Raw genomic sequence first — 14052 nt, forward strand, 5'->3', positions numbered from 1 at the left:
CTGGAATGCCGTACCTTTGGTGCCGTACGGTGGCCTTGCCGTGCCACAAACAGCCAACGCGTTCTCTAGTGCGTAGCCTGCGGGAGGACCACTGGGAAGTGACAGTGTGGGTGGCAAGCACACGTGCGCCTAGGCCTTGAAAGGCCCCGCCTCGCTTCCCTTTGTAGCCTTGGTTAGATTTCATCAAACCCTCGGAGTGGCCTTGTGTCAGCTACTGATCCTGCAGTTCACAGAGCACCTGTGTGTGCTTTAGAATATACAAATCATTAAAAAACCCTGTTTCTTTTCAGTCTCAGACAACTTGCACGTCTTGGACTTCACTGCACCCGGAGTTAGGAGGCCTAGGTCAAGTCATAGCCCTGACCCTTGCTGGGAGTGACCTCGGACAAGTCACTGTCCCCTGAGCCCCAGATCTCTGACAAGTAACGCCGGCCTTGCATGCATCCTTTGGCCCTTGTAAGAATCACTGAGAATAATGATCTGACTCTAACTTATAAACTGGAAGGCACACAGATGTGAGGTGTTGAAGGAAACGGAAAGGTCAGCCTGGAGAGCAACAGCGAGGCTCCTCAGGAGGCTCATCAAATATGTGAAGTGTATGCGCTTTACTTGGGATTAGTCCGATAAGCAACTCCACTGGAGTGAAATACGGTATGGCTATAGGTGGGTGGCTCTCCCGGCCCACTTCCCCTGAGAGCACTTTGTAGATATTGACTCCAAAATTTTGTCTCATCTGCTTGAGCTGGCCTGATTAACTGCTTCTTGGGGTGTGAGACATCATGCTACCTAATTTCAGCAAATGTTCTGCTGAGGTACCTACTGTGTGCCATTGTGTTCTCTTCGGGGAACTTAGAGTCCAACGAAGGATATAAAAACAAAAACTCTGGAAATTCAGATGCATGAGGGGCCTTTCCCCTTAAGAGGGAACTAGGGATGGCTTCATAGGGGAGGATGTTTGAACTGTGCCTTGGAAGATGAATGAGTGGAACTTGGACTAGCAGAGAAAGTCATAGCAGCAGGAGATAAGATTGTAAAAGTCAGGTGGTGGGGACTGATAGTGCAAATCTTGACCGTCAGATGCAGGCACCTGGCATCTAATTAGTGTGCAGAGATAGATTTGGGGCTCCACAGGATAATGACAAGGCCACGCAGTAGCTTGGAGTGTTTAAAATTGGGCAACAGTTGGGGAAAGGCATTTATGTCAGAATTATGTTTGCCCTGTCTTGTGTGAACTCCTATTCAGATGTATTATTTGAAAAATAAATAAATCAGGCAGGCATCCAGCATGTTCATAAGCATAAATAATTCATTTCAGATTAGAATAGAGAGGTTATTCTCCTGTGGTAAAACCCGAAGAGGAGGAAAGATTGAAATTAAACACACAATTGGGGCACAACAGACTTGAAAGAGTAGGGGAATCCCAGGTTGACAGGCGTACGCATGTCTGGAGCTGAGCCAGTCCGTTTCTTTTATGCTGCAGGTCACAGCGCTGGCCTCTGCTCCTCCAGCTCTTAGTTCCTCATCAGAAACCTCCCAGGTCCTTAATTGGCTCTTCTTGGGCATATGAATGTTGGAGATCAAAAACCTCTATTTTCTGATTCACGATTCATCATAAAGTTATCCTTTCATTTTTCTGTCCTCATCCACCCATTGTTTTATTCATTCTTCAGTCTCTTAAACTGTTTTCCATACCTCCAGCCTCCATATCAGCTGTCGGATAACATCCTCTAACTCAGTTTTGATCATCTCAGTCCTCAGCTTAAAAACTTCCACGTGTTCCCTCTTGCCTCTTCAACAAATCCAAACTCCTTAACTTGGCTCGCGGGCTCTCGATGTCCTGGCCCCTCTACCTAATCTGTTCACCTCGTCTCCAGCTACATTCTGTGCTTCAGCCATGCACAGTCTCTCAATGTTTTGCAAATCCTTGTTCCTTAGACCTTCCCCCCCTTTCGCCACTGACTGTCAGCAATCAAACATGTTACGCCTTCAAGGTCCTTTGCCTTCTCCCCTGAAAAGCATTCTCTGATTAACCTGGGCTAACTTGGTTGCTCTTGCCTTTGCCTTCCCATAGCACAAAGTTTGGGGCACCTCTAATATCTGCTTACGTTATAATCATTTGTGAAGATGTCTCCCTTTCCTACTAGGGCAGAGCTATCTGAGTTGGTTCTGACCCTCCAGCTCAGGGCTTGGCAAAAAGGGTGTTTGCCCCAATAAAATGCTGGTGGAGAGGGTCTGGGTTCTTAGGAAAAGGGCCATGGGAATGTTGCTGCTGGATCTTTGCTTAAGCACCCTCTACTCCCCCTCCCCCTCCCACCAAAATGCTTTCTAGAAACTTGTCTCGTGCACTCAGGCTCCGTGGGCCCTTATGTCCACAAAAACAGCTTTACGCAAGCTGTCATCGGTGGAGCCTTGGCTACTGTGAGTGGCTCTGCCCAGATAAGGTCACCAGCAGTCTTTCCCTAGCAAGGGGTCAGTGACCTTCCTTTCCCTTTTCAGCCACTCCCCTTCACACCCCCAGGCTCCAGCCACAGGCCAGCCACTGCTGGTTCACGTCCCTGCATTCTTTTACAATGTCCTCTGTGCCTCAAAGGCTCTGCCTGCTTCATGGCAAAGTCCTGTTCACCCTTCATTGCTCAGCTTACACAGAGGCTTCTTGCTGCTTTTCCTGACCTAACTACCTGACACAGAGCTGCCCCACAGTGCTATCCTTTGTGACTCGTATGCACTTTACAGATTGAAAAGCTAGATTCTAGCAGACCTACTATGAAGTCAGAATTTCCGGGGGAGAGGCCAGTTGGCCTCTCTAGCTCCAACACAAGCCTCAGGCCGTTGTTCTCAAACTCTTTGGGAAGCAACAGTTCTAAACTGATACCCTGACCCATAATAGTAACCTAAAGTTTGAAACCCAGGGAGCTGCAGGGCTCAGGAATGTGTGCGTGAATAAGCCTGCAGCCCAGAGAGGAAACTGGGGTCTAGTCCTAAGGAGAAATGATCAGGGCTTGAAACAGACATATACCAAGTGCTGTGAGTGCGCAGAGAAGAGCGAAAATGCACTAGCTGCAATCAGGGAAGGCTACCTGGAAGAGGTGACCCATAAAGCATGACTAGGACTTAAAACAAGGTGGGCTCCAGAAGAAGCATGGGATGGGAGGATTGTGTAAGGAAGGAGACACCAGGTTTCTCATTCTCCCTGACCTCATTCCTGTTCCCCAACTTCGCCTTTGTCCCAGGCACACCTACGGGCAGAGCCTATGCCCCCTGGTAGCTCTCAGGGCTCAGAACAATTGCTGACCTCTGGGTGGGATCCTGGGACACTTTACTTGGTATCTAAGTGACACATACTTGTGAAATACAAACACATTTTTATCTAGCAAGGGCTGAGTCAATAAAACAACATCAAACATTTGCACAATAGTCTTTGGGTCTTCCAAGCAGTTACTTGATAGTTATTCCCTCTGGTTTACACATCATTTGTGTGCTCCGGGAAGTCCTGTGACCTGCTTGAGCTGAGTATGTATCAAGAGGTGAGGCTGGGACTGCACCGCCTCCACCATTTTTGAGAACAGAAGCACTGCTGAGAACTGGTGCCTGGCCCTTGGGGAAGGATCTGTGGATGGTGAGCTGCAGGGCAGTGGGGAGACTGGCCCTTTACACAGGACTCTCTAATCATAAGGCACCTGAGGAGCTTGCTACCAACACAGGTTCCTGGTGCCCACCCAAGACCTACTGACTCAAAATCTCCCAGAAGGGCTTAGGAATTTGTAATTTACAAGAGGCCCACGTGAACTATATGACGAGGCAAAGGTAGGATGCACTGAACTAGACGTGGCATGTCGCAAGGTCAGCAGACCTGGGTTTGAATCCTAGAACCACCACTTCCTGGTTTTGTACCTGGGGCAAAGCTCTCCCCCTCTCAGAGCCTCAATATCCCCACTTCAGAATGAGGATCCTTCCCGAACCCACCTTCTGTCTCCCTGAGGGAGGCTTTCCCGATGGCAGACCCAGCACGATGGATGCTCATTCTCCTTCACATGGGGGGCATGGAGGGGGCAATGGGGGCTCAGGGAATATGTCACCCAAACCTCTAAATGTCACCCTTCTCTTTTGTTCTGGGAAGAAGGGACTCTGTAGTTCCCTCTCGATCCTGCTAACCTTTGGGCTGTGACTGTCCTCTGGGGTGTGAGGTACAGAGCAGGAACGCAGGGCCCCCACCACTAAACTGAACTAATGCTTTTCCCAGCAGCCACTTCACCTTCTAAGCTTCAGTTTCTCACCTGCTCTCATGGTGGGGGACCGGTGTGTGCACGATGTGTAGGGCACACACAGTAAGCCCGCTGTAAGTGGGAACTGTTACCATTGTTAAATCATTTAACAAATACTTGTTGAGCACCCGCTATGTGCCAGGAGCTCTCCTAGACCCCTGCTTGTATGGAGTCTACATTCTAGTGGATGGAGACAGACAAATAATGAACATGATATGTGTTTAATATTTAAACAGTAAAGACACTGCATGGATTTGATGCTTAAACAATAAAGACAATAAATAGGTTTAATATTGAAATAAACAGATGTAACAATTATTTAAATAGTAAACACAACACCTGCTTATTATTTAAATAGTCTAGTATGTTAGCATTAATTTAAATAAATAAAGATGGCGCAGCAGAAGATGCCGTGGCAGGGGAATGGAGAGAGCCACTCTGGACTTCAGCCTGGAGAGGAAAAGGATCTTGAACGCTGATCCTTCATGATGTTCAATAGAGCTGGGGCATTTTTAATTTGTAAAGTGGACTCCTCTTTCACCTCCTAAAATGCCCCAGCCTTCCTGGAACCCCAGGCCCTCTTTCCTTTGAAATCCTGTGGCTGTAATGACCCCTGCCTTTCCTATGAAAGCTCACCTTGTTCTCATCGTAGCTGACGTTGTCTGAAGTTTGACGAAAACTCAGGCACGCGAAGGGCGTTCATCCAAGGCTGCGTGTAATCTTTGCAATAACCCGTGAGGTCACTTCTCGTGCCATTTTACGGTGGAGGAAATGGAGGCTTTTTGCACATTGCCCACGTCACACAGCTGGAAAGGATGGAGTTAGGATATGAGCCTGGGCTTCAGTTTCTGTCTGTGTAACAGGCCAAGTGACTTAAGAGCTGCCTTCCCCTCCCCCTGAGACTGGCTGCAATGCTGAAGATAACCACGTGAGGGCGCCAGAACCACACTGGTGACATCCTGCCACCCAGTCAGATCATGGCCCCTTCAAAACTGTCCCCTAAAGCCAGAGATGATACTAGTCACTGCAGGCTGGGACGCTCCCACTCAGGAGGGAGCAAGAGAGAAGGAACTGCTTCATAAACTCTGTCCTAGAAGAATCCCCACCCCTACCCCAGTCTTCCCAGAGCTGCTGCACTGGCCAAGGTAACCCTCTGAGCTGGCCACCCTCAAGCACTGGTGGTATGTGGAGATGGACTTGCTGTGTGTCTTTGAGCAACCTCCTATCCCTCTCTGAACCTCAGTTTCTGGCCCACGCTGCTTGGTCTCTGTGCATAGATGAGGGAGGGCAGGTCGTCCACCACTTCCTGTCGACTAGTTGAGGAAGAGGTTTCCTGTGCTCAGCTTCCTGCTCCAGGTCACCAGCTCGTTCCAGGCCCTGTTTCATGCTCCATGTTTGTTAAATTGAACCAAAACGGAAATAAAAAACTGTCCCAAACATAAAAGTGACCACTAGAGACATTTTTCTCCTCTCTTCAGGAAATATTCCTGGTCACAGAGCACTGGCATCGGCCTGGTGGGCCCAGGAACATGCCAGGGCTTTGCCGTCCCTTGAACAGGGAGCCGTGTGTGCGTGTGTGTGTGTGTGTGTGTGTGCATGTGTGTGTGTGTGCGCTGTGGTGGGGGGTGTGCTCTGAGGGGCTTAGGAGTTGGAGGTATGGATTCTGTCTGGGTCACTGGAATATGGAATCGAAGCCTGAGACTTGGGGGTAGTGGGGGAGGAAGAGGCCCACTGGGGCACAGCGGGCCACAACCTTGGGAGAGAGGGAGAGGCAGTGAGTTCCTCCAGGGCCAGGTGGGGGTCGGCCTCCACTCCAGAGCAGGCTTCCAGGCGAGCCGGGGGTCCCTATGCCTCCTCAGGTGCCGACCTGTGTGTGAGGAAGGGGCTTGGGCTGCAGACCGTCCTGCTCAGGCTGCATAAGGACATCATCATGATGATGGCATGAGGGCACACAATGGGAAACAGTGTGCCCGTCACGCCCTGCCTGCCGCTCTCCAGGAAACAGGCCAGCATCTCCTAGTCTTCAGGGAGACCAAAAATGGCTTCCTGCCACAAGGGGATGAACGCCCCTCCCCTTGCCCTGTTCTGTTCTTCTGCCTCCACCGGATGAAGCCTTTGGAGGCCCAGAGACCTTGCCATCTCCTACCATGCAGGCTGTGCCACACCAGGCCTATTTGACTCCCCCGATCATCCCCCCACCTGTTACCTCTGCCGGGAACACCAGGCTTCCAGGCTCCTCACTCATCCGCTAAGGCCCAACTCGTTCCTCAGCTGCAAGCAGATTCTCAACTCCCCCTCATCTGGGCGTGCACGGCCCCTGTCATTACATCACGTGTAGTTGCCTGTTTGTTTTTCCGCCACACTGGAAACTTCCTGAGGGTAGGGGTTGGGTCCTATTCTCCTCTGTATCCACCAGGCCCAAGGATGGGTAGGCACTCAACAAATGTTTGCTGAACAAATTAATGTGTTTCCATTTAACAAGCTCACTAGGGCTCTAGCTTCCTCCTAATTAGGAAGCAGGAAGGTTCCTTCCTCTTGTAAGATCCACCTTTGGGGGATGATGGCAGAACTTCAGCTTCTGCGAGAAGGCGGCAATCAAACTAGATCCTGGGGCACACGTTTGCATTTTAAGGAAATAAAACATGCGTGCTCAGTGAGGTACATTTAAACAAAACACTTGTATATTAAAAGCTTCACATTAAATATACATTATACAGATGATCGCACAGAATTATTGTATCAGTAGATCTTTACGGGACACTTTTTCGCAGTAGGTGGCCGTCCCAAGGCTCCTGGCGGTGACACAACAGCCCTGAGGAGAGGGGAGGGGCTGGGGGCTGTCAGTGCCTAGGGGATACCTGAGTGGGTCTCTGGGGGGTTCTGGAAGGTGCTCCTGCATCTACAGCCCTGGGCTGTGCTGGCTCCACCGGACAACTTGCCCCATTTGTCTTTGCTGGTAATCGATTCTGGAAGGTATCGGTTTGCTGGATGGATGACCATCTGATCCAGCCAGGACCCTTCATGAGCATCGACGGGCCAACTCCAAACGCCAGCCTGCCCTGTCTGCCCACTTTTGCACGCACTGTCCCTGGGGCCTGTGAGAGCACATGGTAAGCCCGGATGTCTGTCCCTGCTGGGCCCTTGGTCAAGTGACAGCAAGCACTTCCCTGAAGCCAGCCAGAGCTCGGTGTTCCAAATCTTAAAAAGGCAATCTCCGGGTCCTGTGACTGTAGGAGAAGCAGAGCGTCTGCCAAGGGCGCCACCTGTTGATGCCAGGCCCTTCCTGGAAGTTACATCATGATTCCCCTCTGCTAACCCACTGGCCACTGAGGGGCACCAGCCTGGAACTGCCCTGGGAGGGGAGGCACAGCTCAGCTGGGATTGGCTGAGTTTCCTGAAGAGGAGCCTTTTCACCATTTTCTTTAGAAGAGGTGCTCTGTGAGCCTCTCTCCTGACAGGCAGGTGGGCCATCTCTCCCCACAAAGCCTCCTTTCTTTCTGGGCTGTCATCTTGTTCTGGGGCGGGCGGGGCACTGCCCAAAAGGCCCTGACTCCTCAGTGCTCAAGGACATTACTGCTGAAGTGGTCGGGGCATTATGGTCAATAATGAAGCCAACGACGGAGGGAAAGAAGGGAAAAAGCCCGACAGTCCTGTGGCTCTGAGCAACGCAGCCTGTTAGGGGCTAGAGGTTGTGTTCTGAGACAAAATGCTGAGGCGAGATATTGTGTGGCAGGGAGCTTTTTTTTTTCCCTCAAAGAAATCCAGCTCATTTTTTCCCCCATTAATTGGCAGCAGATGAAAAAAAAAAAAAAGCCAAAACAAAACCCCAACCAACGCCAGTAACCTGAATGTGAGTGTTTCTGAAAGGGAAAAGCTGTTTCAATTGTTAGATGTCCAAGAAAACATGAATACACGCCGACAGAGGAAACGGTCACAATTAGAGGAAGAAGAGGGAGAGGTTCATAAAATTAAGGAAAAAAATTCCTTTTAGCAGCTCCCATCCTGTAAGCTGGCTCCTCTGCCGGCCTCAGTCCCCATGGGGAGCTGCCGGTTGGGCCTCCCAGGGAAACTTCAGGAAGACGAAGGCAGGGGAAGGAGGGAGGGCCCAGGAATCCCTTAAAAGAGCAAAGGCAAGACCAAAGGGCGAAGCAGCCTCGGTTTTCCTCAGACCACAGGCAGAGCCTCTTCTGAGGAGAGGTCTGCTCTGAAGACTGTCCACTGAGAAGGGTCGTGGGCTCCTGCACTGCCCCACCTACAGCCTCAGGAAGGGCCCTGTGGGAATCTGCACTTGCTGGAGGACGAGGCACTAATGCAAAATCCACCCCACCCCCGGCTCCACGGGCTGCCTTCCTCGTCCCCAACGTCTAACTGGATCCTTGGGATCCAGTCTCCTTCGGCACCTCTGTTTGGATAAGTGTCAACTCCTCACTCACCAGAAAAATAAATAAATAAAGAGGAAAGCGTGAACCATTCCAGGTACTCCTGCCTTAAAGGATGTTTCGGAAAACGCAAAGCGGGTAAAAGGTCAGGACTGAGGCTTTGGAGACTAGACCCAGGCCACAGGCCACGAGGCAACCATGAGGTGGACGGGCCTGTGGGATCCATGGATGGGAGGGTCTCGGGCTGCCCGGACTGAGACGAGGACTCGGGAGGCCGACCCAAGAGCTGGACTGGGCAGGAAGCAGATGCCAAGGAAACAGCTTTGGCCACAACCCACTAAAGTCCACAGCAGCCACCTACAGGGGCACGGATTCTAGTCCTGCCCTGCCCTGGCTTGACAGGCGGCCGGGGCAAGTCCTCTCTCCTCGCTGGGCCTCTGTCTCTAATGTGAACGGTGAGTCTGAAGCATCGTGGAAGGCCTGGCAGCGCTGGTGATGTTCAAACTCGGTTCAGCCCCCTCCTGCTGGGGACGATGGTCACCGAAATTCCATTGTGCTCAGACCACTGGCAGGCAGACTGACGTGTGCTTGGCGAAGGCGCTGACACTTGTGCTCTCTCTGGATCCCTTGCACCTCCTTCAGTGGATGGAAGCCATGCCTTTCATTCTGCTGGGTGGGATTCTTCTCTTTCTTCCACTGCATTTAACATGCATGGTGCGGTGGTAGGTGGGTGGGGGGGAAAGGAAGGGGAACTGAGTAACAGCAATCTCACTTGAGGGTCTGCGCTATGTGAGCAAGACTCCCGCTCCTGTCAAGGGCAGGGGCTAGATAGGGGTGGAGTGTGGGAGTGTGTGTGCGGGTGTTCTTGTCTGTGTGGAGGCAGTGCGGACGACCAGGAGCTCCGGCTCCATGTCCCCTGAGAGGTCAGGATTTGCCTTCTCCCAGGGTGACAGCAAGGCCATGTAGAGCCAAAGCACTGGCTCTAGAGCATCCTCTGCTTATGGGCTGTGTTAACTTAGACAAGCTACTTTCCCTCTCTGAGCCTCCTTTTCCCCACATGTTAAATGCCTCACAGGGTAGCAGTGACCCCAGTTAATGGGGAGAGCCCTTTGTGTACTGCTGGGTGCTGTGCACCTGAGGGGTTAACACAGACCTGCCATCACTGCATTGCTGTAGGCAGAAGGGGGAGCGTGGGTGCTGAGTCAACAATTGAGGCTACCATTGCTGGAGCCTGAATGCCCCTTCCTGCAGCTTGACTCTCAGGGGGCAAAGCAAATCCCTCTGCCCCAGCGGCTGCCTCAGCCCTGAGCTGGGGGCTCTGCCTCCTTCCCGCGTGCCCAGAGGGGACACACCTTGCTCTGGGGACGAAACCCGCAGGTAAGCACTGGCCCCCCCAGAGACCCACTGCAGTATATTAAAAAAAGGGATAAGAATATATATTAAATGACTATTTTATTTACACAGCCTATTCATAAATAATTGAATCCTTTTTTTGACCGCACAATGATTCCTTAGAGATCTCCTAATGATTACACTGAATGACTAAAAGTGGATTAGTGGGCTTATATCTGTGTGTGGCCATGTTCTCCCACATATGTGCTCACACTCGCACACACACGCTGACACACACACACCAGAGGGGAGGCGGGATTCCCAGGGCCTTCAGGGCTCTCAAAGCACCAGCATTTGGCTCCCAGCACCAGCGGGGCCCCGGTGGGAAAACTGCACCCCGCACACAGGTGTGAATTCCTGACGGCTGGAGAACAAAGAGCCGCAACCCCGGGAGCTCCCGCCCCGCCCCTCGGAGCTGCTCTCCTTTGTTCATCCTGGAAGGCATCTCTTTGGATTTGCAAATATTTTAATTCACAGAAACTCGAAGACGGGTTGGGGGAGGGGGCTGCGGTGGCGGGCTGGCCGTCCCTCAGTCTTTATCCAGGCCTTCTCCAGCCCCCATGAGTGACAACAGCATTCTAGAGACATGCAGTGGTGTGCTAGTACCATACACACGACACAAACTGGACACGGCTGGCAACAGCGGCCGGGCGGGTCGGCAGGGGCCACCGGCTCCTCCACGTCTGGGCCCTGTCGCAGGGCAGGGAGGGGCTCACAGGGTCCGCACAGCCACGGGGTAGAGGAGGGACAAGTGCTCGGCCCCTTTGATGGGCAGCTTTCTGGTGGTGTAGTAGTGGATGACTTCTGGGACACTGTCGAACGGGGGGCTGTTCTGACCCAGGACGTATTTCTCTTTGGTTTTGGCCAGTTTCATGTGCATGAAGCCCTGGTTGCTCCTGTGAACAAAGCGCAGAGATTATTAGGATGTGCAGAGTGACGAAGGCCCAAGATCAATCAGGAAAGCAATTCCCATAGAGCTACTCACTTTTGCTCTGAACCGAGGTGTGTCACGAATTCACACTCATTATCCGAGAGAACTCTCCCTCTGGCCATATTCCTGCTAAGGTGTGAAGATTCCTTGCTGCCCGGGACAGAAGAGATCCCAGCCAAGAAGCAGACTTGAGCTGCACCTCTCCCAGCCAGGAACAGAGCCCAGGACCGGCTGAAATGCAGCTGCACCTAAGAGCCCCCTCGATCCCAGCAGCAGACAGGGAATCAGCAGCAAACACTGCAGGAGAGTCTTTCGGCCTCGGGAGCTTTGAGGGACTTCCTCAGGAAAACAAAGAAACCCCCAAACTTGGCCCCTCTTCCTATTACTGATGCAGATGAAAATTTAAGCCTTGCCTGGCAGGCACAATGTTTAAGTCCCCAATGCCCTGACAAGTAGGCAGGACAGGGGTCATCACCCCCACTTTACAGATTAGGAAACAGAGTGTGGCAGGATGACAGGCGAGCTGTTTTCCAAAAACTGATGCTCTCTCTTCAGTACTATGGAACTGCCAAGCCAGGGACTACATTTCCCAGCCTCCCTTGTATCCACTGTAGTCACGTGACTAGTTTAAGCCAATAGAATCTAGGGAGAATGTGTGCTCCCCGGCTTTGCCCCAACGCAGGCACTCTCCTGTCTGCACTTCCTCTCTCTGCTCAGTAAACCCTGCCTGCCTCCTTCTCCAAGGCCCAGGTGTAGTGTTTCCTCTGCCAGGAAGTCTTCCAGGTTCCCACTGGCAGAGCTCCTTCCTTCTTCCAGCTGCACCGAGGATATAACGCCTCCATCAGCACTTGCCTTCCTGAACTGTGATTACTTGTCCATCTTCTCAATTCCTCTGAGAGCTCCAGAGGAGTGCGCAGGCTCTGTGCCCACCATGCTCGGCATCCTCCGAAATGGGTAGTGGGTGGGTTCCTCGGAGGTCAGAGCAGAGCCCTATGTCTGTGACCCTCGCGGCTTGCCAGCTGCACCAGCATGCTGGGTGGGGTGTTGTTTCCACCCGGCCCTAGCAGACCTCTCCCGCCTCCCACCCAGGACTCTGGCCACATCGGGTCACTAACCCCTCCATCAACCTGCCTGTGCTCAGGCTGCCCTTTCCCTGCTCACTCAGCTCCAAGATTTAGCCACCACACTTGTGGATGCTTGGTTTCCAAAGCACAGTCCAAATTTACTGAGGGTGTGTCACTTAGTGAGAAAGCTGGGGCTCTGACCTCCTGCGCCTTCTCCAGAGCCCATCCTTGGGCACCGATAACTTGTGAGCAGCCCTAGAGGCCCGGCTCCTAGGAGACCAGGCCCACCCCAGGCAAGGCCGAGAGCTCCGTGTGGACACAGGTTTGCAGTTTGTAGTCCTTCTGAGCTTTGATTCTTCTTGCTTCAGCTGTTCCCACATCTCTTCCATCCAGGACCGGGTTCCACACGCTTACCGGCGCCTGCTCTATTAATGCGTCAATTTGGACTCCAGGACCATTTTCAAATGGGCAGAGCAAATGCTTAATGAAGTGCAAGCACTGAGCAATACAGCTGCTCATAATAACGTATTTAGAGATGTTACCCTTAGCTTAAAGGAAATCGTTCGGAGTGCAATTATGTTTCAAGAGAGAATAATTCCTGTAAAGAACTGAAATTTAAATCAAGATTTTTTAAGGCTGACAATGTTCTAATTACACAGCCTGTGGCAAGTTCTGCTCCTCAGTGAAGGGTCATTTCATTGGAGAATTGCCTTGTCACATCTAGAAGCAGGAGGCACACTTGCTTAAGCTGTTAGAAAGGAACTGGTGCGTGCCTTAAGTGAAAAAACGTGCAACTCCCTCTGAGTGAAGACTCCGCTACCTGCTACCCACATCCATGGAGAGATGGCAAATCTGTGCTGGCCTGGAAAGGGCTGTAATTGCTTGAATGCAGGGCTGAAATTGTGTGGCTAAGAAAACCGGGGACAGTTAAAAAGCTTTGCATTCTTGGAGGCCACGTGCTCAGCCTTGCCTGGAGAAGGGGTGTGTACGGGAGACAGCAGAGCTGGAGCTGCAGGTGAGTGACATGGGCGGGTGTGTGTGGCCTTGGACATGTCACGCCCTCTGTGTGGGGTGATATTTTGGGCTTTATGTACCACAGTCTACAGCTGGGGCTGCAAAGCGCAGGATGTGTTAGATCACAGCAACCTGTTGTGAGCTGGTCTGAACGCCAAAGCTCTGATGGCACTGCAGGTACGAAGTTGCAGGGGGAGCTGATTTAATTTCTAAGGAGGTTAAAGGAAATAACTCATACGGGTTAATGGGGTATTTTCACACCAGTTTTTCTTAAAATATTCAGTGAGGGAAGTGGGCAGGGATGGTGGTAACAGAGGACAGAGCCAGAGACAGAAGCTGAAGCTCCTCTGTTCCCAGGCTGAGGGCTTGCGAGGTCACCAGATATTAGGAACTCCACACTAACGCCTCCACCTCAACAGGCACAGGCAGCCGCTGGTACCTTCCTGCAGTCCCTCCTGACTCTCCAGGCCCACTGTTTGTTCTTCTGACGCTCGTATTTCAGTACACACTAGTTTATAACCCTGAGCTGGGCTGTACTGAGGGGGCAGGCGGTTACAAAGTTCGGAGCCCAAGGCAGAGAACTCAGGCCCGTGACCCCTGAGTCCAGGGCCTGACCATTCCCGGCAGAGGGAGAGCTGGCCCTCACCCTGCAGCCCTGGCAGGAACGGCCCTTCCCCCTGGGCTCACGCACTGCACCCTCTGGTTCTCTGGACCTGAGGCTCTCCTTGGGCCGTACTGGGCTCATTCCCTGCCCCCACTGGATCCATGGGGAGACTAACTGGATGGCCTCTGAGGGTGCTTCTGGGCCTAAGGTCCTGGAGTCCATGTGTATGAGCATAATCTGCTGCCCACACGGTGAGGGCTTCCTGCAGGAAGGGGTCGAGGCAGCTTCACGCCCCACTCCCTTCCACTGCTGCCCACGGAGTGCCGCTGTCACAGGGTACTGGTCCGGATGGCCCTCAGGCTGATGTGTCCTGGGTACTTCCTGTGAGCCAGGCCATGTGCTAAGC

At 52.3% G+C, this 14052-nt stretch overlaps 1 protein-coding gene across 1 annotated transcript in view; it reads right to left on the minus strand.

Moving 5' to 3' along the window:
- Positions 1-6921: 6921 nt before the first annotated feature.
- SHB (SH2 domain containing adaptor protein B) overlaps positions 6922-14052 on the minus strand; it is a 144881-nt gene continuing 137750 nt past the window's right edge. Inside the window, exon 6 of the mRNA XM_033858299.2 lies at positions 6922-10929. Coding sequence (XP_033714190.1) covers positions 10746-10929 — 184 coding nt within the window. The 3' untranslated portion in view covers positions 6922-10745. The remainder of the gene's footprint in view (positions 10930-14052) is intronic.

The sequence above is a fragment of the Tursiops truncatus genome, chromosome 6, assembly GCF_011762595.2.
Source record: "Tursiops truncatus isolate mTurTru1 chromosome 6, mTurTru1.mat.Y, whole genome shotgun sequence".
In the NCBI taxonomy this organism is placed as follows: Eukaryota; Metazoa; Chordata; class Mammalia; order Artiodactyla; family Delphinidae; genus Tursiops; species Tursiops truncatus.